The sequence below is a fragment of the Brachypodium distachyon genome, chromosome 2 (assembly GCF_000005505.3).
Source record: "Brachypodium distachyon strain Bd21 chromosome 2, Brachypodium_distachyon_v3.0, whole genome shotgun sequence".
NCBI lineage: Eukaryota > Viridiplantae > Streptophyta > Magnoliopsida > Poales > Poaceae > Brachypodium > Brachypodium distachyon.
Genome location: NC_016132.3, coordinates 22,675,520 through 22,700,637, shown reverse-complemented (window position 1 = coordinate 22,700,637; position 25,118 = coordinate 22,675,520). Strand labels below are relative to the sequence as shown.

Sequence of the window (25,118 nt, the reverse complement as noted above, 5' to 3'; positions counted from 1 at the left end):
CTGTGCTAGCTAGCTCTTCTAAAATTACTGCTGATCGAATGCCCTAAGCTTGTATTTATATTGATTAGCACTCCTTCAGATCCATAATAAGTGTCGTGGATTTAGTATATAGTTAGTACAAATTTGTACTAAAGTCCTGACACTTATTATGGATCGGAGGGAGTACATGATTTTTCTTCGTAACGGTCAAGGACGGCCCGAACTAGATATTAATTCAGCAACTCTACTACGGAGTAGTATTTAATTTCTCTTTCCACTTCTTCTTGTCTATGTATATAGAACCGCCTCATTTTTAATTACGGATATGTTCTTTCTAAGTTGCGGGAGTATTTATCTTCAAATCCTTTTTGCCAAAAAATAACTCCGACCTTTAGCTGGCACCCTCCTTACCTAAAGATCTCATCGCCTCTCCTCCTCATCTGACATCCTTTTTGACGTCATGAAGTGGGGAATGGGGACTCATTCTTTGGATAAACCTCATTTCACTTAAATTTACAGTTTTGTTAGTTTTTAGGCGACTGAGAAATAACTATTTATTAGTCGATGGTAACAGCCTTTTGATTCAATCATTGAGATTTATGTAAGATTAATGTAGGTCTGATGATAAGAAAATCTTCATTGGATGGCTACGATTGTCGACTGAAAAATAACTACTCCGTCCGTTTCATAATTCTTGTCGAAATATTACGTGTATCTAGACGTTTTTTTAGAAATAGATACATTCATTTTGGGCAAATTTGAGATAAGAATTATACAATGGAGAGAGTATTTCTTAGGCGACTAAGAAATGGACACTCCCTTAAATTTATCTTTTGTTGTTTAGGTTCATCTCAGTTTGTTGTTCCTTCATGGCATGGACTAAGACAATGGTTGCAATAATTGCGCTCTGGCTTCCCCATCGACATGATAAGCCTTCCTCCATTGTTAGTGATGGGCTAATGAGATCAGTCTCTCTCGTAGATCTAGGGTGTGCCAAATCTCATAGAATGTCTTCCTTCCATACGAGCTTTATTCTCGACCAACCAGAACAAGGGTTTAGGATCTTTGACTCACGAAGTTGAGGTGATATCATGACTGATATACCATAATTGATCTGCAAAGTTTGAGGTAATGCCCCGCATTAGCGGGGCTACATGCATGGAGTTGAAGGGATACTTGCTAAAAATTTGTTAAGTAGTACTTCCTCTGATCCTAAATTGTTGTCAAAATATTACATGTATCTAGACGGTTTTTAAAAATAGATACATTCATATTTGGAAAAATTTGAGTCAAGAATTTACGATCAGAGGGAGCACCTCTTAGTTGGGCTAATTTGAAATACAATCAAGAGGGAGTAGCTATCTCTCTTTCTGGAAGGACATCCATAAGCCCCCTGTGTTCGAATCAGACCGGCCACGTCAGCAGGATCCACCCACAACATCCATAAGCCCCCTGTGTTCGAATTAGACCGGCCACGTCAGCAGGATCCACCCACAACAATCTGCACCGATGCATGCGTTTTTGTCTTCTTGACCACACGACACACGCACGGTGGCAGACTCACACACTACTACAAAACACAACATAAGTGACGGGTCATCAATGACGTGCCTTCCCCGTCCGCCACTGATGAACCTCATCTGTAACGGGCGTACCACGCCCGTCACTGATGAACCTTCATCAGTGACAGGAGGTTCATCGGTGACGGGCGTATCACCCATCAGTGACGGGCGCATAAAACCCGTCACTGATGACCCATCATCTGTGACGGGCGTGGTATGCCCGTCAATGAACCCTCATCAGTGACGGGCGAGGAAAGCCCATCACTCATAGCCACATCTGAAAAATCGCAAATTTCAACAAAACACACTTCAGTGGCGGGTTTTACATTTAGGCCCGCCACTGATGACCCTTGGAGACATTTGAAGGTAGAAAAAATTATAACTAATTCATAAAAAAATAGAAAAATATGATTCTTTTTGCTGAAGTTTTATTTTTTTTCTTACTTAACATAGTGGAATAATAATATCAATATCATATGGTAACATTTAAAAAATGACATATGTAGTACGATCTTGTTATTTACCATAGTTGAAGCCAAATAACCAAAGTTTTGTCCATTTCTATGCCAAACTTCATGAATCCATTTTTTTTCAGAGAAGTGCATCTTGCCATGTCAAAGAGTATTGCCAAAGATGTTTACCAAATTAGTCATATTACATACTTACAAAGTGGACTATCAAATATGAATGTATATGGCTTTCAAGCCAAATGAGATATTTTGTGAAGCAACTTGCAATTACTATGGTTTAAAATGAAAAATTTCCATTTTTCACACAAAGTAGACCATATGTATAATTTATAGACCAATTTAGTTATATAAAATACTTTACATTATATGAAATATGAAAAATACAAAAGAAATTTGTTTGTCCTCATCAGTGTCAGGCCTAACTTTTATACCCGCCACTGATGTCATTTTTGGGCCGGCCAACCCATTTTGAGGCCCAAAAAAATCCTGGCCTATAAAAGCCCCGCGGCAAACCCTAACCCGCACCTGTCTCCCATTTCCGTTCTCCCTACCGCCGCCACCTCTCTTCTCCACTGGCCCGAGAGCCTCCCCCTTCTCTTCTCCACTGGCCTGAGCGCCTCCCCCCTTCTCTTCTCCACCCTCCCTGAGCACCTCCTCCTCTCGTGCCGCCCCTCCCCGAGCGCCTCCTCCCCTTGCGCCGTCCCTCTCGCCTCAGCCCCCAATCCCGCCGTCTCTGCCATGGCCGCCATAACTTCTCCTACCGCGCGTGCCCGAGCTCCTGCACCATGGATCGGCGGTGCTTGGAGGCCGTGCACCGGCACCGACGGATCTGGCGCCCACGACCCTGCCCGTAGCCGGATCGCCTCCCCACCGCGGTTAGTTATCTCCTCCTCTCTCCTTCTCTCTAACTTTCTCTCCCTCTCCTTCTCTCTAACTCTAGCTCCCTCGTAGGTGACGTGTCCTCCAAGATTGAGCCCGGATCCGGTCTGCCTCGACCCACCCGCTGCGGATCCGTCGACCCAGCCGTCTTCGGCCCCGCCTCCACCGGATCCGGCCACCCTCGGCCCAGCAGCGGCCGGATCCGGCCTTCCCTGCCGCCAACCCCGCCCCACAGCCGATGATTCCGGCCGAGACCTTCACCGCCGCAGGTATAGTTTCTCTCTCTCTCTCTCTCTCTCTCTCTCTCTCTCCGCACCTCTCGTTCTCACTCACACCCTCTCTGTTTCTCGCCGTCTCTGTTGTTGGTGTCAGGCTCGGGGAGCAAGTTTGGTGGCCGGCCACGACCATCGCCGTGAGATCTGATTGATTGATCTGTGATTGATTGATGCAGAGACTCCTGCCTTTTTTGCAATGTGTAATCCATGATTGATTGATCTGTGAATTGTAATCCGTGATTGATCTGTGATTTGTAATCCATGATTGATTGATAAAATTGTAGGGGTGCCGTGTGGATTTGGGGCAGGCCTAGGGCCGGCCACGTTTTTTTTCCAAATTCTTATCAGTGTCGGGCGTGGAGAGTGACCACCACTGATGAATAGCCCCATCAGTAACGGGTGGGCTGCCCGTCACTGATGATGGCATCATCACTAACGGGTGGAATCACTGGCAGGAAGTTAGTGATGGGTGTCCAGCCCGTTAGTGATGTACTTTTTCGACCGTTACTAATGACCGTTTTTGTAGTAGTGACAAATCGGTCAAATCCGAGTCAGGTAGGGGTGGTCGTCGTGTCGAGCTACTGGCGCGCCCCCGGCCAGTCCAATAGCTCGTACAGTCGTACTCGCACCCAAGATTCGCGCAAAGGAGAAGAAGAGGCAACCCGTAATTTTCTGCCGCACCTTTGCACGCACGTTTATTCATCACTGCAAGTTCTGTACCGGTTCTACGTGTCAAAACAAAGGTTCGTCGACGTATCCGTTCTCGCATATATGCTACGGAGTAGTAATTTGATTTTGCGGTAGATTTAATTAACTAAGACCGGCGTAAGCATCCGGAGACTGTCAAAAGACAAAAGAAAGCGTGAGATTTAAAAATGACCCAAGATTTTACTGCTAGAGTATGTCACATCACAGTCGGAGGATATATCTCCTGGGATGTGACGTGGCATGCCTCATGCATGAACAGCCCACCGATAGATTAATAAATCGAATGAAAAGCAAAACCTCGTCTCCAACCTCTGGCACTACATTTCTTCTCGTGATCTCGTCTCAACGGTCTCATCACCCACCCGCCTCTGCTGCTTTTGGAGATCGGCCGGTACGTTCTGGCGCTGCATTCCAGCCAAAGTTTTGTGTTAAAAGGATGGAATCCCGGAAGGACCGGAAGAATCTCGCAGCTAGCATGATCCCGCCGATCCCACAACGTGGTACGTCGCCCGCTGATCGTGATCGTCAGTTCGTCACGTCCCCTTCCCCGCGAGATTCCTCCAAGAGTCTTTCTTTTCATGGAGTGCGGTGGTCTGGTAGTAGCTAGGTTCAGCCTCGGCCGCCCTCCTCCTCTGCCGTCGCCTCGCCGGAGAAAAGAAAGAAACAGTACGTGCCCCTTCCGGGCCTCCTACTTCCATCGATATCGATGGCTATTCAAATAAGACGGGCACTGCGAGCAGCTGGCTGGCCTGCACTCGGAGAATGCACATACGGAACGTAGCGGCTGTTGCGTACTTGTGTGCGTACGAACTACGTACGTACTGCGTGGTTTGGAATTTATGCCGATGCCGTTCTGGTCTTCTGGATGATGCGTTGTTGGGAGACTTCAGTACGGTTTGAGCTCCTGGGATCAAAATCTGCACTACACGCTCTGTGCTCTCTGTCGTGTTTGGGTGAAGTTAGCGCGATCACGTTACGAGCAACAAAGAATAGATTCTGTAGGGTAGTTAATTAGAAGCAGGCTACAGATTGTGAGAACTCTTGGAACTTTGCGCGCGGCTGCACTCATGGCGTTCTTGCCCTTGCCAGTGTGCTATTGCTTACTGCCACACCATGCTTGACTGCGCGACTAAGAGCATCTTCAGCAAAGCTCCTAAATAGAATCCTATCATGTTTTATGGACCGGTAACCAAAAAAGCGTTTTCAGCAGGGACCCTATTAGAGCCTCTGTTCTAGTTAGGCCCTTAGAAACATCTTCCAAGCCCTAAACAGGATCCTATCATGTTTTAAAGACCGGTAGCCAAAAAAACGTTTTCGACGGGAACCCTATTAAAGCCTCTATTCTAGTTAGGCCCTTAGAAACATCTCCCCAGCCCCACATCTCCCAAGCCCCCATTGCCCTTATCCCGTGCCACGTCACCTCTTCGTCCCCGCGCCTCTCTTCTTCCCGTGTTCATCCCTTCGACCCCTCCTCCTTCGGCCACTCTCCTCACCTGCACAGCGCCGCCGCGGCGCATCCCCGCTCTGCTTCCGCGCTGCCGGCCCGCGCGTCCTTCCTCCCCGTCGCTCCACAGCAGCGCCGCCGCCTACCTCCACCCCAGCAGCGCTGTCTCACCGTCGCCTTGCTCCTTCGCCGCGCCAGGACGCCGCCTACGGCCTTTCCCCTACCCGCCGCTCCCCTCTGCTCGCCGGTCTCCGTTGATGCCCCGGCCTGCTCCTGCTGACCGCCACCTCCACCGCCGGTCGCTACTCGCTTCCGGCCCGACGTCGCCGCACCGTGCGCGTCCACCCGCGCCCTTGGCTGCGGCGCCCACGGCCGCAGTCTCGGCATCCTTGGCCGCGCCGCCTCCTTTGACCGCGCCGCCTCCGCCGCCCTCGGCCGCGGTCCGCCGCCGCCACTGGATGTGCCGTCTCCGCCTCCCAAGGCCTCGCCTGCCGTTCCTTTTGGCACACCGGCCTCCATGGAGAAGAAGGGTTGGGGGAAGAAGAAAGGTGTGCTGTGTCACTGACAGAAGGGACCCATATGTCATTGTTAATGGCAAAATAGAATAGGGGTTGGAATAAGGGGCTCCTGCTGAGACGAAATGATCTTTTTTTTTTATGCTTCGTACTGTTTTTCTTTTAGGCTGATTTCCTGAGATGCTGTGATGCGGCGTGTACACCTACCTCCAATTCACTGATGGGATTCGTACCGCGTTTGTTAGCATCCGTCGGTCTCAAACAAAGGCTACATTCGTCAAACGGTTCTCTTCTCTAAAACAGTTCGATAAAAGAAATTCGGTGTCATGTTGATGTTGTAAATAGCAACTGCCGGGATGCCCCGTTGCCCCTGGTCCACCAGGAGCAGCTGGGAAAAAACAAGCCACCTTTAATTCCTGCTGCTACGTTAGTGGAGTACTTGAATGTTCCTGAATGGAAATCTTAAACCGTAGCCGGAGAAAATCGAACGCAAGCCCACGCGCAAGAGCAGAAAGGAATGATTCGAGATCAGCAGAACAATAGGGTCATTAGTCATTACAGGGGTGCGTGATCGGTCTTTTGGATCGAGACTTATTTTGGCCGGGAGAGCGATGGATCGAGGTGAGGGTATGCATGGCACCTTGTATCTGTAATTATCGGTGGGGAACAGATCGATCGAGAGATGGAAATTATCGGAGGAAGATTAGCTACTTGTTGTTCGCTTCTTATCTCGTCGGTACGAGATGCTTTAGTTACTGCTAGTAGTACGACCACTACTGTCCGATGCGATGAGATGAGGTCGCATTATTATTGGCTGCAATAGAGGGAGAGAACAATTGGAACAGTGGAACCGAACATTGTTTACACCACACGCTTTTGCCCCTAGAACTGTGTGTTGTTCCAGTTTGACCGCTGATGCTGGTGGCCGGACTGGATGCCCAGCTGCTGCAAAACCGAGAGCGACTAGACTGGACGCCAAAATCTTATACGGAGGTTATTTACACCAAAATGGACAATCAGTCAATCACTGAGCAAACTGAACCGAAGCACAGGGACAAAACCAACGCATCCGCGCGCTAATCAACCAGGTTTAACGGCCCCACGCACTGGAACGGCCTCACGACGAGGCGGAGTGCCACCCGCCTTGGCGTGGTCAGGCCCGGGGCGTCCGACATGTCGAGAGCCTCCCCATCCGGCAGGTCCCAGTCGAACATGCGCACCAGGTTCGCGAGCGCGAGCTCAACGGTGTCGAGCCCGAACTGCATCCCGGGGCAGATCCTCCGCCCCGCGCCGAAGGGTATGAACTGGAAGTGCCCGCCCCTGAAGTCCACCTCGCTCTCCAAGAACCTTTTGACCACCCCAAACAACACAGAAAGGATCAAAGGACCCGTTAAAACACCATCGGGTGGCCGAAGAAGGGTGTATATGAGTTGGCGGTACCTTTCGGGGAGGAAGTCGTCGGGCGCGTGCCAGGTGGCCGGGTCACGGTGGATGGCCCAGGCGTTGACGAACACCCTCGTGCCCTTGACGACGTGGCAGCCCAGCACGTCGGTGTCCCCCATGCACTCGCGGGGCAGGAGGAGCGGCACCGGCGGGTGGAGCCGGAGCGTCTCCTTCACCACGGCTTTCAGGTACCGCGTTGCGCTCGTGCCGAGCGCGTCGGCACTCGTGATGCCGGCGTGAGGTGCCACTGCCGCCGTCGTCCCGCCGCGGACCTCGTGCTGTAGCCTCCGCATCGCGGCGGGGTTCTTTATCAGTTCCGACATGGCCCACTCCAGCGCGATGAAGGTCGTCTCGGTTCCTGCCGCGAACATGTCCTGCATATGCGTCGTGATCGAAATTCAGGATCACACATATTAGCATACATTGAGCCCAAATTCCAGCCTAACAGTTAATTATATTTTGCATTTAATGTTGAAGCAAAATTTTGGGGCAACCTCGCCCTGGAGTATTAACTGATCTCTAGTTAAAAAAAGAGACGACTTCTCAATAGCAAATTTCGCTTTTCGTGACGTGCATAACTGCACTCTGCTGAGCCGCAGAACAACCGTGGTGGAGCTGCAGGTTCTTTCCTTTCCTGATTTCGTGCTTCACCGGCAGGCAAAATTTCATCAGCTTCATCCTTGATCAAGACTCACTGGTGTTACCGTGGTACTGGTTAGTAGTTAGTACTCACTGACTCACTGTATATACATCTCATTGGATTATTTTTTTGTCGGGTAACATCTCATTGGAATGAGGGCGTCTGCGCTGAAAAACCAAAGCAAGGCGGGCCAATCCTTGTCGGCGTCCAAATTTTTGTTGGCCCCTCCTTTTCCCTCCCCCCCCCCCCCCCCCTACTCATGCCATTTCCCGGCATTTCTCCATAGACGTCGCCGCCGCCCAAAGCCATGACACCGCCGCTGCTGCCCAAAACGTCGGCGTCATGAGCCCCGGCTTATGGATCGGGAGTTTCAGATGTTGACCCGCCGGTGACCCCAAAGCGGCAGCAACATCGCTATCAGGTAAAGTCGACGTCTTTTACTTTTCTTTTTCCTTCATTGTTGTGTCGCCGATTTTACATTTGCCCGCTGACGTCTTGTAGATGGTCGTCATGTTCACCGCCTATTAAGAGGACAACAATGGCGTCGAGCTCAAGTTTATCCACGTCCTCACAAGAATTGAGACGTGCGACAAGTGCATGGAGACGCGGAATGCTCTCGCCAAGTCCAAGGATGCCTCCTACCACCCAAAAGCCGCTCCTTCGGCGGCGGCGGAGGGCCGACACATCGGCCACAAGAAGGCAAAGGCGGTGAGGGATGCCGCACCGTCCACGGAGCGCTTCTACACATGCATCGAGAAGTGCATGACTGACGCTGCCGCACAAGCCTCAAAGAGGGAGGAGCTCGCCGCCAAGAGTGAAGAGGTCGCGGCCTCACGATGGGCTACGGTGATCAAGAAGCAAGAAGAGGCGGGAGGACTTGGCGATCTTGATGTGCGACACTTCCGGCACGGACGACGAGGTGAAAGAATGGTACGACGGGAGATGCGAGAGCGCCAGCGACATCGGCTACACCATCGGCGCCCAACACAGCAACTCCAGCCACCTCTACACCACCGGCGAGCTCGGAAGTGCCTTCAACCCCGGCGGAGGATGAAACGGCCGACGAACATATTTATTTTATTTGAATTTGATGTTATTTTGTTCGTTGAGACTTTTGAATTGGGACGATTTGTTGAGATTTGGGCCGGCCTGTGAAATTGAGACAAAACTTCTGTTTGAATTGTATTTTGAGGTTGCTGTTTGGGGCTGTGTGTCACGACTCGGGCTCAAATGAACTGTGTATGCCGGCGCCCTCATATGGCCTAGCGCGGATACCATATGGAGGGGCTGAGTGGAGATGCTCTATGATTGCACTGTGGGGGAACGGTTATGGGGGAACGGTTACGGTAAAATCATTCCAAATCGATCTGAGATTCTGAACGCGACGTTTGATGATAAGGTGCTGGCTTCGAATCATTCGAAATGGTAATTGATGAGGGAATGACCCATCGGGTTCTCACCTTTGGTATACCTGCTACGGCCTAACAGGGGTTCCACTCGAAGGCCCACTACAATCCGTGAAGGCCAACTACCTCGGCTTGCGGCTCAAGATAAGAACATATAATTAAGGAAACCAAATCAAGGTTTATTTCTAATTGTAACCGACCCGGACTCTACGCCCGAGACCTAACCTTCTATATAAAGGACTAGGAGGAGGAGTCGGGGAGGACGGATCCACATATCTCTCATCTCTCATGCACGCTTCCATGGCAATTTTGTAATCTCTCCATCAATATCAGATCAAACAAGCAGAACGTAGGAGATTATCTTCCGAGGACCTTGAAACTGGGTAAATCGTGTCACTTGTGTCCTTACTAGCCGACGAAATCGTCAACACACATCCGTGCTCTCCCTAGTCGAAAGCCCTTAGTTTGGATATGCCGAGGTAGCCCTGCGTCATTGGCGCCGACCGTGAGGACAACGTGTGTTGGATTCACCATTTCGGTGGCCTCATCGTCATCAACCGGAGTATGATGCTCGTCCGACGACTTGCGGCAAGAACCGATCCGATCTGAAAACAGCGCGGAGCAACCTTCGTGTCTATCGCGGGCTCGTGGCTGTCCCCGGCTGCTAACGCGCGCGCGACGGCGCTTCTACATCTACACGGTAACGCACGCGAGGCCGTTGGACCGATCGTCTACACCAAGCACCAAGCCGCCCTGCCTTGTCCATCCGCGCGGTCCAGGCCCAGATCGAATCGACCGGCTCCTGAAAAGATTACAGCGAATTCTTCACGAAGAATCAGGACGATCAACTCGCCGATCTGGCCACATCCAGCGCGTCTACATCGGCCTCCATGGCGCAGTGGCTTGCCAATCCATCGACCGTAGGCGGCGGCAACAGCGAGTCCGTTCTACTCGTGAATCCATCCAGAAGCAAAACAAGGGAAAAGCCGTTTTCGGGAATCTCGCCAGATCAATCAGTCACGGAAAGCGAAGAGAAAGAAAGGAAGGCGCTGGAAGAAAAAGAAAGGAAAGCAATCTCATAGCAAACCGATACACGGAGCACATCACGCGGCCACGTCCAGACCCATTAGCCAGGCGGTCCGTATCGTTGCGCGTTCACCACAACACCAAAGCAGCAGAGCAACACACGGCCATACCAGTTGATTGATTAATCCAAGGAGCAATTCACCACAACACCAAAGCAGCCGAGCAACACACGGCCATGCCAGTTGATTGATTAATCCAACGAGCAACACCAGCACGTGGAGAAGTCAGCATGATCAGCATCAAGCAACATCCAGAAGAAGACTAGCCGTCCAGAGCAGGTTTGGATTTCAACACAAAGAAAAGTCCCTCCAGCATGTCAGCACACGTTCGCGGAGGTTCAGCAACTCGAGGACATGTCTACCTCTTCCACGGCAACGCGTGCACGACACCGACGAGCACTGTGATCATCTGCGCAAAAGACATCGACTCTGTGCCGCCACATGCCAGGAAAATTTGACGCTACACGCACCGAGACAGTCCGCCGCGGCGACGTCGGCTCCGTCCGCGGCCTCGCTGCCAGCCCCAACCCGATAGGGGGGGCTGCGTCGTATAGGCCACAACGCCTTGACCGTCCCCGCACCGCAGGCGAAACGACTTCCTCGTACCCGATACCCGGGGCTGCGCCGCGCAAAACTACACTACTATAACTACACCCTGCAGATAAGATTGTTATTTATTTGCTAATTTTAAATATGACACGTTCTGATCAAACAACTAAAACTCAATCGACTACGAATAGCCGACCTTCTTCGGCTCCGACGACTTGATGCACTTCCGAGTCCTCGTAGTCGAAAAACCTTCGACTCCACGTGCTAACAAACATGCCGTCTGAGTAGCTGACTCTGCCTACGAAGTCAAACCCATGAATTCCAACCCAGTTGCAGCCCAACTGACAGGTTGGCATGGGACAGAGACGACGGGCGTCAGGCTAATGAAAGGGCCTGCGTACGAGATAGCACGTCGAGTTCGATCAAATAACACAATAATTGTTAAGATAATAAACATAAGCTAATAAGATATTCTACCAGGACTATATACTTTAAACTGTTTTGCAATTACTGCAGTTTACATCAAGCCAGGCACGAAGGCCATGAAGATTTGAGCCTATGCTTGACTACCAGCAGTCAACCATAGCCTTGGGGGATACTCCCACCGGAAGTGCTCATCGCGTCTGTTTGGCTCGCCGATTCGTCGACTCGTCGCTCATCGACGCCATCCGCTGCGCAGCTACGTCCAACGCGACTCCGCCGACACGCCAACTACGACTACACGATATGTGGCCCGTGACTTCGAATCTCTATCCGAGTCTACGACTCGGCTAGACACTCGGGGGCTACTCCCACCCGGAGCGCTGGCCACGCACCCGGTACTTTGGCAGCATCGCTCTTCGGGTAAGTCGACCCCGCCACCCTTCGGGTCCACCGGCTTGACGTAAGATTCAATAGAGCTCCTTGGTCGTTTTTGGGGTGTTACGACTTAGGGCCCGATTCACTTCTCCTTGGAGAAGGCCCTGCATGCATGCGTCGATCATGGTGGTCGACGATGGGTTGGCGATTTGCCTTCGTATCTTCGCAAAGCGATGGAAGAAGCTTCGGAGGGATTCCCCCGGCTTTTGTTTCACGGCGTATAGCTCGTGAGCCTGCACGGGTTCTTTGAAATTTCCCTGAAATTTGGCGATGAACACCTCTTGGAGTCGCTCCAACGAGTGCACGGAGTTCTTCCGCAGGTTATAAAACCAAGTTGTGCCATCCCGGTGAGCGCGAGCGGAAAAAGGTTGCACATCTAGACGGGACCTCCCCCGGCGGCCCGTATGGCGGTGGAGTAGACATCCAGGAACTGAAGAGGATTCGACTCCCCATCGTACGGCCGTATCGTAGGCGGCTTGAACCTTGACGGAAAAAACGCGTCTTGAATCTCCCGCGTGAGCGGGTTACAAGTCGGCCGGTCCTTCCGGTTCCTTCGGCGGTGAGGTCCTCCCTTGTCGGAGTCGCTTTCGCTGCTAGAAGGGGCGCTTGGAGAATGATCTCGGCGTTTTCTTGGGGGGGTCGGAGCGTCGACGGGAATTTCTTTCGCCGCCGGCACGGGCTCCGGACTCTGCCACTTGCTCGTTGCCATGCACGCTGGGGTCTCATTCCCTACGAGGTGCAGCTTGGGGCGGTACCTGGTTGCCACCTTGCTCGACCCCGACGGGGGGAGCAAGGGGCGCTCGCAAAGCGAGGTTGGTGTTGAGCGTGCGCGACTTGGAGAGCGCCTTGCGGCGGAAGCCTCCAATAAGGATGATACCAAGGAGCTCCATGGGCGATGGCGGCGAGCGCCAGCGGAGGCAGTCCCGGGTTGGAGGGGTCCTAAGCCGGGACTGCTTGGTTTTCTGGCGCGGATCCTCCTGACGCCACATTGTTTCCTCTTGTAGGTTTCGACGGCAGGGTCATTACCGGTTGTAGGGAAGGCAGCGCAAAGCCCATCGAGCGAGGCATGCCGAGTTCCGTATCCCCTGCGGGGGCGGCAACTGGAGGCAGCTCGCCGAACCTTGCCACTACGTCGGTGAGTGTCGAGGGACCGCCTACAACGGTTTCGAGCACCTCGGTTCCTTCAGGGACGGCCGGGAGCGAAGGAGCCACCACGACTTCTGTCGTAGCGACCATGCATGCGGTGACGTCCGGATTGGCGAGGATTCCTTCTTCCTCAGGAGCCCCTGAGACGCTTGCTTTCTTCGTTTGTAACCGTGTAGACTTCGCGGCAAGTTGGGCGCCCGATGAAGTAGGCTTCGTCGGGGCCATTAAATCTTCAATTGCAGCAAGGGTTCCCCATGGTCGGTGCCACTGTTGTTGTTCTCGACAACAATTAGACTAAGAGGTGCCAAAACTCGATGGCACAAGTGCATAAAAGTAGGGCGTGTATGCCGGCCTTATAGCGAAAGTCGCCGTACACTTGGACAAGTTGACACGTCGATATTTTTTAAATAGGTTCGGTCGACCCTGCGGGTGCGACCTAGTCCTATGTTAGGAGAGGCTTCCAGGAAATCGTTAGCCAAAGTGTTTTGGGTCGATCGAGGCTCCCCGAATCACTTAGCGAGAGGTCGAAAGGGGCCGTCTCGTACTTGGGCCGAGCGAGGCTTCCCAAGTAGCGAGGTTGAGATACCCTTAGTACTCTTAGCGACAATCCTCGAGCTTTTGGGTTTATACTAGTAACCCTAGCTCTTGGAGCCAGGATACATTTGCGAAAACTTACGGAGTTGCTGCGACCATAACTCTTGGAGTTAGGTACTTTGTGATGACCCTTGAGCCTTGGACTCTTGAAGCTAGACTTTTTAGTGGTACTTTTGTACCTTAGTCCCTTTGCCGGTTCGCAATGCTAGCTATTGAAGCTAGACTTTTCCGCGACCATGGCTCTTGGAGCGATGCTGCTTCGCGACGGCCCCGAACCTCGGGTTCACCGTGCTAGCTCTTGGAGCTAGACTTTAAGTGGTACTTTCGTACCTTAGGCTCTTTGTCGCGACCATGGGTCTTGAAGCTATGGTACTTTGCGACGGCCTTCGAGCCTTGGGCCCTAACTCTTGAAGATTTTTTGCAGCAACAAACCTTGAACCTTGGGTTCTTTAGTGTTGCTCACGCGCCTCATTACCCATGTTGCAGGTAAGATAGAAGGTGTGGATTTTTTATCACCGAGATGATGGCACCTTGACTTGGCGGAGGTTAGGGTTTCCTTTTGCTCAAGGACCATCTCGATATAGTCCAATCCTCTCGGGATGCAAACTTTCGTTGACCACATTCTTGGTGGTATTTTGCCTCAAAGGAATCGAGGTCTTGTTTGCCGAGGTATTTGTTCAGCGGAGTCCAATCGCATCGAAGCATGGACCTTGATTGTCTGGCAATCTTGGAGGTGAGCCCCCTAGCGAATCTTGGCGAGATTCCCTAGTTCTAAATGTTTCCATCGCAACTTGGTTACGCACCATGTGACGGGTTTTGTTTGCGATTGGCAATCCAGTCAAAGATGCTGTTTCAACCATGTCACCGAAGCTTTTGCAAGCAGGCGACGCCCTTTGTGGCGTTCGAGTTATTGGCGCTCTTGGGCACAAAACTCGAGCTCATTTGCCTATCTTTGGTGAGCATTTTTGCCTTTTCTTGCTTCGTTCACCGTTGGTGATTATTTTGACACCATACTTGTCTTCTTTTCCAGGTACCGTGATAGTTGTATCCGGTGTTTCTGGAGTTGACATTGGTGCCGACGAAAAAAGGAGGAGGCCTCGGGCTCTCTCCAAGCCATGTAGGTTGCCGTGGGCTACCCACTCCAAGATTGAGACTTGGTGAGCGGCTTTCTTGCTTCAAACTCTTGTTGTTGAGCCATAAAGTCTTAGCATGCGCCTTTAACCTTCGAAAGGTTCGAGGCTTGCTGGAGGTTGTTAACCTCGTCGCACTTTTGTCAGTCAGGCCAACATGGCGAGCCCTAAGGTTGTGATGACCTTGTTGGGCAAGGAAGTTCCTCGGGAGCACGGTGGTACTCAGTGGTCCAAAATTCCTCACTTTATGATGGGTTTCCGACCTCACCCTTCCGGAGGGTGTTTGTGAGGTATGAGCTTCTGTCGCCCTTGGAGTCGGCAAGTCACCTCTGATGCTTGCGTATGTGCTTTGCATATTGTCCTTTTGACATAGCCTTTTGACTTGCGTGTAGCTAGCCATATGCCTGCAATGCATCCATTTGTTTTGTTCCATGTATCGCTATGTTTTTAACATTAACGGAAATGTCTACTTTAGCTCAACATGTGTTTGTGAATACTACATTTCTTCCTTTGCAGAATATTATGTTTCCTCGAGTTTATACAGCTCACGATCGATCGCTATTACTTGCACATTGTGCTTTCAATTGCTGTCGCCGTTGGGATACGACTCGGCTTCGGTGCCTTAGGTCATGGTTATGAGCCATGGATCTTGGTACCCTTGTGAGGGTCGCTATCGATATGCCGGTAGTGATCCGGACATTTCGACCTGCCGTTCGGGAAATTTCATGCGGAATTTTCCCTCTTCGGACTTCAGGAAGCTATGCTTTCCCGCGATTATTATGGAGCCTTAACTCGGTTACTATCACGCAGGCCCGTGCGTGACGTCTCGCACACGGGTAGCATGGTTCTCCGAGGTAAGTAAACTCATGCATAACTCGCTTATTTACGGTTCTCCTTAAATGCGTTTTAAGGAGCTTCCGGTCCTTGAGGGACTTGGTTCTGCTTGGTGGATGGCCTCGGGGCACACTAGGATCCACCAAGGAACGGGTTGCCAATGAGGCAATTATGTCCGGAGACATTTTGGGAGATGCTTTGGGCCAACGTAGGCCTCCTAGCATTCCTTGGCGAGCGGCGCTTGGGGCAGCAACTCTGTTTGAGGAGGATTTTCCTTTCGCGGGGGTGCCGCTTGATAAGGTTCTCCTTTGAGGTGATGCCGCGCGGGAAATACGTACCTAGGCCGGTGTAGGCTTCCCATGATAAGTTTGGAGAGCGGCACTTGGGTAGCAACTCTCCACTGGGGGGATTAACCTTTCGCGGTGATGCCAAGTGACAAGGTTTTCCTTTCGGTGACGGTGAGCCTCTTTAGAGTGCTCACACATACCAAGGTAACACATATGATAATGTGCTACCTTATTTTTTCCAAGGATGATTGTGCTCACATCCCTTTCCCTTCTTTTTGAGGAGATGGCCTCGAGGGCGCTTATAATCCCTTGGCGAAGATGGCTGGCTTGGCACTTATACTCGCCCGAAGGGTCGGAGGCGCGTCCTTGGTTACTTCGGCCTTTTTTAGGCATAGAAGTGGCAGCTTGTTGTCGGCTCCATACATTGATGAGGAGTTATCCCTTTATGCTTTCACGATGGCACGCGTGCTCTCTTTATGTCCCTCTTGGCCGCGATGCGGTAAGGTACTTCCCACTAAGGGCCGAGCTTGTGCCAGAGCTTCGGGTTGAGGTCTTCTCGGAGGAGAATCGTTCTCGTACCCTTGTTTTGTATAAGCGAGTTGCACTATGCTTATAAGTGGCATGCTTCTTGAGGTCTCTGTCGGCAGTTTCCTGAATTTGTTGCTCTTCATTTTTTGCGAAGGCGAGGGCAGTGGTTTTTGGGAGCCTTTTCCTCTTGATGTGACGCATGGCGCTCGACGTCGACCGAGAGCATTGCTTTTGCTCCTATGCACCAAAAATGACGGTGTTCGGCCTGTGGAGTGGCTTGCAGAGGCGTGTACTCGTTAAACACCCTTGACGGGCCTATTGGTTCTCATTCCTCTTTGCTTATCATAATTTTGACTGCTTGGCAAAGCCCCATAGAGGGTGAGTCTGTTGGCTCTTTTGACTATGCCGTTTGTCTTTAGATAAGCCATGGAGGTGAAGTGTACTTTTATCTTCCAGATGGTCACATAATTTTGTGAATTCCGTGGAGTCTAATTCTTGCGGGACATCATTTTGGTGAAATGACGTTTTTCCCGAAACTTTTGGATGACTTGCGACGCAAATCCTTCAGGGAAGTGTTTATGCCTTGATCTTCTCGGAGAAGTGGAAATTGATTATCCTGTCACCATAACATGTCCCCAGCCCCCGTTGCATGCAAGGGGAGGGCCCGAGAAGGTCCGTTCCCTTGCGGGCAAATAGCCATTTCGTCGGGCTATATTTTTTTGAATAGGTTCGGTCGACCCTGCGGGCACGACTTAGTCCTATGTTAGGAGAGGCTTCGAGGAAATCGTTAGCTAAAGTGTTTCGGGTCGATCGCGGCTCCCCGAATCACTTAGTGAGAGATCGAAAGGGGCCGCCTCGTTCTTGGGCCGAACGAGGCTTCCCAAGTAGCGAGGTCGAGATACCCTTAGGACTCTAACCCGACTTCCTTTCCTTCGGGCTCGGGCCGAACGAGTCTTCCTGAGATCCCGAAACTAGAGCTCCTTAAAGAGGCTCTTTAGCCCTCTCCCCTTCAGTTTGAGCTTTGCATCATCGTTGGCCAATAGAGCCCCCGGTGCAAAGCTTTTGTCACGGTCGCACTTGGCGAAAAAATTCGTCGCATATTCCCATGTGGACCTTGGGTAGGAATTTGGCTCCTTGGTCAAGGAACATGCACTTAAGCAAAGCGACGACGCCTTTCTTGTGTGGGATGCCGTTGAGTGGGACGTACATCTCGGTTTTTGCAGGCAGAGTTTCGGCACCCGGGCGTTCTGCTTCTTCATCCAGATCGCCTTTCAAGGCGCGGATAATCGGTGTCATCCAAAAGGGTGGAGTGTCGATGACCATGCTGGTCTTTGAAACTTCGTTAAGGGCGTCGGCTTCTTACTTTATGGATGGGGCGTGAATTACTTCGAAAAATGCACCGGGTGGCACCGGTTCTTTGGAACCGGCCATTCGGGCTAACCTGTCAGCCAGGTGATTTTCTCCTTGTGGAATGCGTCGCGCCTCCATGCCCAGGAAATACCGTTCCATCTTGCGAACTTCTTCGATATACTTCTTCATCCTTTCATCAAGGCATTGATATGACTTGTCCATTTTTTTTTTGACCAAACCTGTCCATTTGGTTTATTACCAGTTGGGAGTCTCCTTGGATGAGAAGGTGTCGAACTCCCATGGCCTTGGCCAATTGAAGTCCGAGAAGGAGCACCTCATATTCTGCCATATTGTTGGTGGCATTGAAGTCAAGATGGGCGGCGTACTCCAAGATCTTGCCTTCGGGGCTGATGAGTATGACTCCAACCCTTGCACCGTCGAGGCGCTTAGAGCCATCAAATCTCATTATCCAATGTGGTTCGGGGGGGTCGGTCTTGGATGTGATTTCTTTGGGCGGTACTAGTGGAGTGTGCCACTCGGTCACGGAATCAGCCGGGACTTGGGATTTTATGGCCGTTCTTGCCATGAGTTCCAACGAGAAAGGAGCCAATTCCGTTGCCCATTTGGCGATTCTTCCGGTGACCTCCTTGTTGCCGAAGCCTTCCTTGAGTGGGAAGATAGTTGGCACCATGATTTTTACGGGTTGGCCTCGATCCCTCGTTGAGAGACAAGGAAGCCTAAGAGTTTTCCTCCTCAAACTCTGAATGCGCACTTCTCCGGATTGAGCTTCACGCCATACTTGCGTAGATTGTCGAAGGTTTCTTGCAGGTCCTCGGGATGGGTCTTCGCAATTTGACTTTTGATGACGGCATCGTCAACGTATACTTCGGCGTTCCTCCCCAATTGTTCTTTGAGGATGAGGCTGACGAGGCGTTGGAAAGTTGCGGCGGCGTACCTCAAACCAAAAGGCATCCTGCGATAGCAGAAGGCTGACGATGGGAGTGATGAAGCTGGGTTTTTCCTCGTCTTCCTTTGCCATGTGGACTTGGTGATATCCTGAATAGGCATCCAAGAAACTCAACCTTTCGCATCCCGCCGTGGAGTCGACCAGTTGGTCGATCCGAGGGAGCGGGTAGTCGTCCCTGAAGCACGCCTTGTTCAAGTCTGTAAAGTCGACACACATTCGTCACTTGCCGTTGGCTTTCTTCAGCAAGACTGGATTGGCTAACCATTCGGGGTGCAAACTTCTCGAATGAGCCCGGTGTCGAAGAGTTTGGCGATTTCTCGCTTGATGACTTCGCTTCGCTCGGTGGAGAGCTTCCGAAGCTTTTGCTTTACCAGCTTGATGTAAGATTCGATAGAGCTCCTCGGTCATCTTTGGGGGGTTGCAACCTAGGGCCCGATTCACTTCTTCTTGGAGAAGGCCTTGCATGCATGCGTCAATCATGGTGGTCGACGATGGGTTGGCGATTTGGCTTCGTATCTTCGCAAAGCGATGGAAGAAACTTCGGAGGGATTCCGCCGGATTTTGTTTCACGGCGTATAGCTCGTGAGCCTGCACGGGTTCTTTGAAATTTACCTGAAAGTTGGCGATGAACACCTCTTGGAGGCGCTCCAACGAGTGCACGGAGTTCTTCCGCAGGTTATAAAACACGGTTTGCGCCATCCCGGTGAGCGCGAGCGGAAAAAGGTTGCACATCTAGACGGGACCTCCCCCGGCGGCCCGTATGGCGGTGGAGTAGACATCCAGGAACTGAAGAGGATTCGACTCCCCATCGTACGGCCGTATTGTAGGTAGCTTGAACCTTGGCGGAAAAAGCGCGTCTTGAATCTCCCGCGTGAGCGGGTTACAAGTCGGCCGGTCCTTCCGGTTCCTTCGACGGCGAGGTCCTCCCTTGTCGGAGACGCTTTCGCTGCTAGAAGGGGCGTTTGGAGAATGATCTCGTAGTTTTCTTGGGGGGTCGGAGCGTCCACGGGAATTTCTTTCGCCGTCGGCACGGTCTCCGGACTCCGCCACTTGCTCGTTGCCATGCACGCTGGGGTCTCATTCCCTACGAGGTGCAGCCTGAGGCGGTACCTGGTTGCCACCTTGCAAGGGGCGCTCGCAAAGCGAGGTTGGTGTTGAACGTGCGTGACTTGGAGAGCGCCTTGCGGCGGAAGCCCCAATAAGGATGATACCAAGGAGCTCCATGGGCGATGGCGGCGAGCGCCAGTGGAGGCAGTCCCGGGTTGGAGGGGTCGTAAGCCGGGACTCCTTGGTTTTCTGGCATGGATCCTCCTGACGCCACATTGTTTCTTCTTGTAGGTTCCGATGGTAGGGTCATTACCGGTTGTAGGGAAGGCGGCGCGAAGCCCATCGAGCGAGGCATGCCGAGTTCCGTATCCCCTGCAGGGTCGGCAACTGTAGGAAGCTCGCCGAACCTTGCCACTACGTCGGTGAGTGTCGAGGAACCGCCTATGATGGTTTCGAGCACCTCGGTTCCTTCAGGGACGGCCGGGAGCGAAGGAGCCACCACGACTTCTGTCGTAGCGACCATGCATGCGGTGACGTCTGGATTGGGGAGGATTCCTTCTTCCTCGGGAGCCCCCGAGGCGCTTGCTTTCTTCGTTTGCAACCTTGTAGACTCCGTGGCAAGTTTGGGGCCCGATAAAGTAGGCTTTGTCGGGGCCATTAAATCTTCAATTGCGGCGAGGGTTCCCCACGGTCGGCACCACTGTTGTTGTTCTCAACAACAATTAGAGTAAGGGGTGCCAAAGCTCGATGGCACAAGTGCATAAAAGTAGGACGTGTACGCCGGCCTTATAGCGAAGGTCGCCGTACACTTGGACAAGTTGACATGTCGATATTTTTTAAATAGGTTCAGTCGACCCTGCGGGTGCGACCTAATCCTATGTTAGGAGAGGCTTCGAGGAAATCGTTGGTCAAAGTGTTTCGGGTCGATCGAGGCTCCCCGAATCACTTAGCTAGAGGTCGAAAGGGGCCGCCTCGTACTTGGGCCGAGCGAGGCTTCCCAAGTAGCGAGGTTGAGATGCCCTTAGGACTCTAACCCGATTCCCTCTCCTTCGGGCTCGGGCCGAACGAGGCTTTCCGAGATCCCGAAACCAGAGCTCCTCTCAAAGAGGCTGTCTAGCTCTTTCCCCTTGAGTTTATTCAAGTTGAGAGTGAATGGTACATGCCTCCTTGGGGGGGTATTTATAGCCTAGGAGTACATGACAAAAGACCATGGCTACCCTCGAGGGAGAGAGAAAAGTGGGGGCAAAATGGTAAAAGTAACTCCTTGGTCCATAACTTTTGTGTGCACCAAGTGCGGAAAGTAAGGTTGGTCCATGGTCCACCATGGACCAAGGGTCCCCTTCCCACACCTTTTTTGCCCCCTACTGAAGCTCATCTTTCCCTTTGACCATGGTATAAGAGGCTTTACTTGTTGACTTGTCTTCCGTTGCAATGTAGGATTGACTACACCACGTTGGCGCCTTGACTTACGTTGGGAAATGTTGACCTAGTCGTCGCCACGTAGGATTTACGGCCCCGTCCATATAGTGGTTTTTATTTACTACAACAGTAGCCCCCTTGAGCTGGAGGCATTGAGAATGCCTTCGGGTCAACCTTCGGCGAGAGACTTCCGAGTTCTTCCTTTGCGTGAGGCTGAGGTATTTGATAGCTTTCCTGCGAAAAATAGGAGCCTTGGTGGGAAAATTACATGTCTTCGGTGATCTTCCTTGCGAGAAATCAGATTTCGGGGGTTATTTAGCAAAAACCGGGACCCGGGGGTCTCGCTGCGAAAAAACCGGTGTCCCGAAGGACTATTTTGCAAAAATCAGGGGCCCCGAGGGCCTCCCCGAAAGTTCCTGGGCTTTTCCGCAATTTTTCCGATCCGAGCCGACCGTGTGGGCCAGCTGGGCCGGCCACGTGCGGGCGCGAGTTGGACCGGTTGTTTTGGGCCGCTATTGGGCGCGCCGTCTCCTTTTTTTTACCTGGGCCTATTTTGGGTCGTTTTCGGGACCGAGGCCTGGTTGGGCCCGATACCGGTTCGCTTTAGTGAAGAAGATCTGACGGCCAGGGTGGGTTCCCCGCCCTAGATCGGACGGCTCTCCTTCATCTTCTTCCTTGGTACGGTCCAGGGAAGAGGTGGTCAAACCGACCACCTTTCCAGCGGCGCCGTCGTCACCATGGGTGACGGGAGGGGCTCAGCCCTGGTCGAGACTGCGCAGGGGTGCTCCCCCCACCTCTCTTTCCTCCTTTTCGAAAAAGGCGCCTCTTCTCCCTTCTATTTTTGCTAGTCTTGGGCAGTAGGAAGGACGGCGAGGTGTCGGCCTTGCATTCGCCGGCCCGGACGCCAAAGAGCTCCCTGTGGTCTATGAAATAGAGCTCAAGGCTCGTGGTGGAGCTTCACACCGGTCTTGTTTGATTTTTCCGGCGCCGAAGCCTCGTTTGGCGGCGCCCGAAACTTCTTCGGGACTTGGTGTTCTTGGGCGTTTTGCAGGGGCATTGGCCACTTCTTGGTTGCGACGGAGGTGGTCTTGGCAGCCAAGGAGCCATTGCGGAAGCTCGTCGTTGTTGAGGCATTATGGGGACGAGGCGCGTGGACGAGGCCGCTTGGAGCAAGGTGTAGGCGGTGCCTTCAAGTCTTCCAGGGAGACCCACGCCGGCTTCGCCATTCTCCCTGCTTGTGCGAAGGTGAGAGGAGCTCCACCGTGGCGAATTTCCCTTTCTTTGATGCCGGCCGGCCCCTTGGTCATTTTGTCGAGCACCTTCGGAGCGTGCCGCCGGCGCCGTGGTAAGGACGCGTGCGGAGCACGATTGAGGACCTACGTGGCCCGACGTGGCTCGGGCGCGACCGCGGGCACCCTTGGTGTTGACGCGGGTGCGCGAGGCACGGCGCGGGTGGCCCAGACGCGTGTGGCAAGGCGCGACGGAGCGGGCGCGGGGGCACGCTGGAGCGCGGCAGGGTGCAACGAGGCCCGACGCTCCGTGAGGTGCGGCATGCGGGCGCGGCGAGCGCGGCACGGTGGGCACAGATCTCATCTCTCATACACGCCTCCTATATAAAGCACTAGGGGGGGAGCTGGGGAGGATGGATCCACAGATCTCATCTCTCATGCACGCCTCCATGGCAACCTTGTAATCTTTCCATCAATACCAGATCAGACAAGCAGGACTAGGGGTATTATCTTTCGAGGGCTCTGAACCTGGGTAAATCGTGTCCCCTGTGTCCTTGTTAGCCGACGAGATCGCCAACACACACCCGTGCTCTCCCTAGTCGAAAACCCTTAGTTTGGGTATGACGAGGTAGCCCCAACTGATGTTCAGTTCAGCACCTAGTGCTCATAGGGCACCTAGTTCGACACGTGCTAGCACTAGGTTTTGGTTTTGGTTCGAAACAAAAACCGATCATAGGGCAGCTAGATCGGCATCTTTTGTGAATTGATACCTGAATTACTATAATAAAAACCGATGACCGAAAACCGAAACCGAATAGACCGAGACTGAAACCGAAAGACCGAGACCGAAAGACCAATTAGATGTTTGGGTAGAAAATTTTATAGACCGAATTTTATCATAGTAATTCAGGTATCAATTCACAAAGACCGAAAGACCGAATAGGACCGAACTTCATAAAAACCAACCCATTCTCCTAACCGAACCTAGGCGCCAAACCACTCCCTATGCAAAATCACGACAAAACAGGGACAATCGACAATTTCACTTTGCAAACCCCTGGCGCCCACGTTGATATGAAAATATCGTTGGAAATATAAGTGAAACGTTGTTAAAATTTGTACCGGATCATGTTTTGTTTTGGAATTATCACCCATCTTTGTAAATTTCGGTCGTGACCAAACTAAAGACCGAAACTTCGGGTAACCGAAATTTCAGATAGCAAAATTTCTCCGTAAAGTCCGGGTATTATATTTTAGAGACCGAGTCGAAAAAAACCCCGACCTAGTGATTCGGTGAGCACCACCGCGTTCACAGCTCCTACCTCTAGCGCGCCGGCACGCCCGTCAGAGAGCGAGTTAAAAGTGTGGCGAAGAACATACCGCCAAGAGCGACTTGATGACGTCCCTACTCAGCTCGAACCCGTCCTCCTGCGCCTCCCCTCGCAAGGCCAGCAGCACGTCCACGAAATCCTCCTCCCCCTCGGCGGTCCTCCCCTCGTGCTCCCGGACCACCTCCTCCAGCAGCTCGTCCCACCGCCTCAAGTTCCTCCGCGCCCTCGCGCCGCCGCCGGACACCAGCGCGTCCGCCCACGCCAGCGCCGGGAAGTAGTCCCCGACGCAGAACCCGCCCAGCAGCGCCGTGTTCTCCTCGATCAGCTCCCTGAACACCTCGCTCCTCCCCAAATCCTCCTCCGGCCTCCTTGACCCGGAGACCGCCCGGCAGATCACGCCGTTCGCGAACCGGTACAGAGCCCCGCTAAGATCCACCACGCCGCCCGCAGAAGCGGCTGCGACGGCCTGGACGAGCGCGGCGACCTCTCGCTCTCTCATGGCGTCGTAGTAGCGGCGGCGGGAGCGGGCGGGGTTGAGGACGTGCGCGGAGCAGAGTCGGCGTACGTGGCGCCAGTGCTCGCCGTGGGGCGCGAAGACGAGGTCTCTGAAGCCGTAGGTGAGGATCTCGGCGGTCCGGAAGTAGGGCCGCGTGGCGAAGGCGTGGTCCTGCGCGCGCATGAGCTCGGCGGCCGCGGCCGGGGAAGAGGCCACCAGCGCGGGGACCTGCCCGAGGCGGAGCCGCAGGAGGCCATGGGCACCGCCGTGGGACGCGGCGAGCGAGCGCAGGGCGCGGTGAGGGAGCGCGCCCACCTGGTGCAGGTTGCCGATGACGGGGAGGCCCCGAGGAGAGGGAGGGAGACGCCGCCCGTTCCCGCCGCCGCCGCTGCCGCGGGCTTTCCCGAGGTACAAGAGGCCGGCTAGGAGGAAGGGGAGGAGGAGCAGGAGCAGGGCTGCGAGCTCCATGGTGGCGACTGACTGGATCGTTGAATTTGACTTCTTGGGTCACTTGGGTGTATCTTGACGAGTTTTTGTGCACGCACCAGCTCAATGGACAATGGCGAACAGCTGGGATATCAGCGTTTTTTTACCGGATACAAAACCTAAAATTTCAATGTTAATCAAATTTATTACATATCAATTTTATGTTAATAGAGTATTATTATTTCAAAAATCATTCTATTAACATGTCATTGTTACATTGATGTACCATTAAAATTCATTAACACATCCCTGCAAAAAAATCATTAACACGTCATTATATTATTAATATTTTGGTAAAAATTTAAGATTATTATTATTTTGTTTTCCCATGTGCAGTTGGTTAAGAAAACTTGCCGTGAACTGTTGCACTACTGACTTCAGCTATAAATTAAAGAAAATTGTTGTAAAGAATCCCGAAAAATCTATTTACCTGCCGTACGGCAACTGCGCTTACGCGCAGA

General features: G+C 52.5%; 1 protein-coding gene across 1 annotated transcript; it reads right to left on the bottom strand.

The window, feature by feature from the left end:
• Positions 1-6,616: 6,616 nt before the first annotated feature.
• On the bottom strand, positions 6,617-24,866 carry LOC100829179 (cytochrome P450 71A1). Its single transcript, XM_003566172.4, has 3 exons — positions 23,725-24,866; positions 7,273-7,649; positions 6,617-7,179 (listed from the first exon to the last, which is right to left on the bottom strand). Exons 1-3 carry the CDS (start codon positions 24,637-24,639, stop codon positions 6,909-6,911), a joined length of 1,563 nt encoding a protein of 520 aa, XP_003566220.1. The 5' UTR covers positions 24,640-24,866; the 3' UTR covers positions 6,617-6,908.
• Positions 24,867-25,118: the final 252 nt, after the last annotated feature.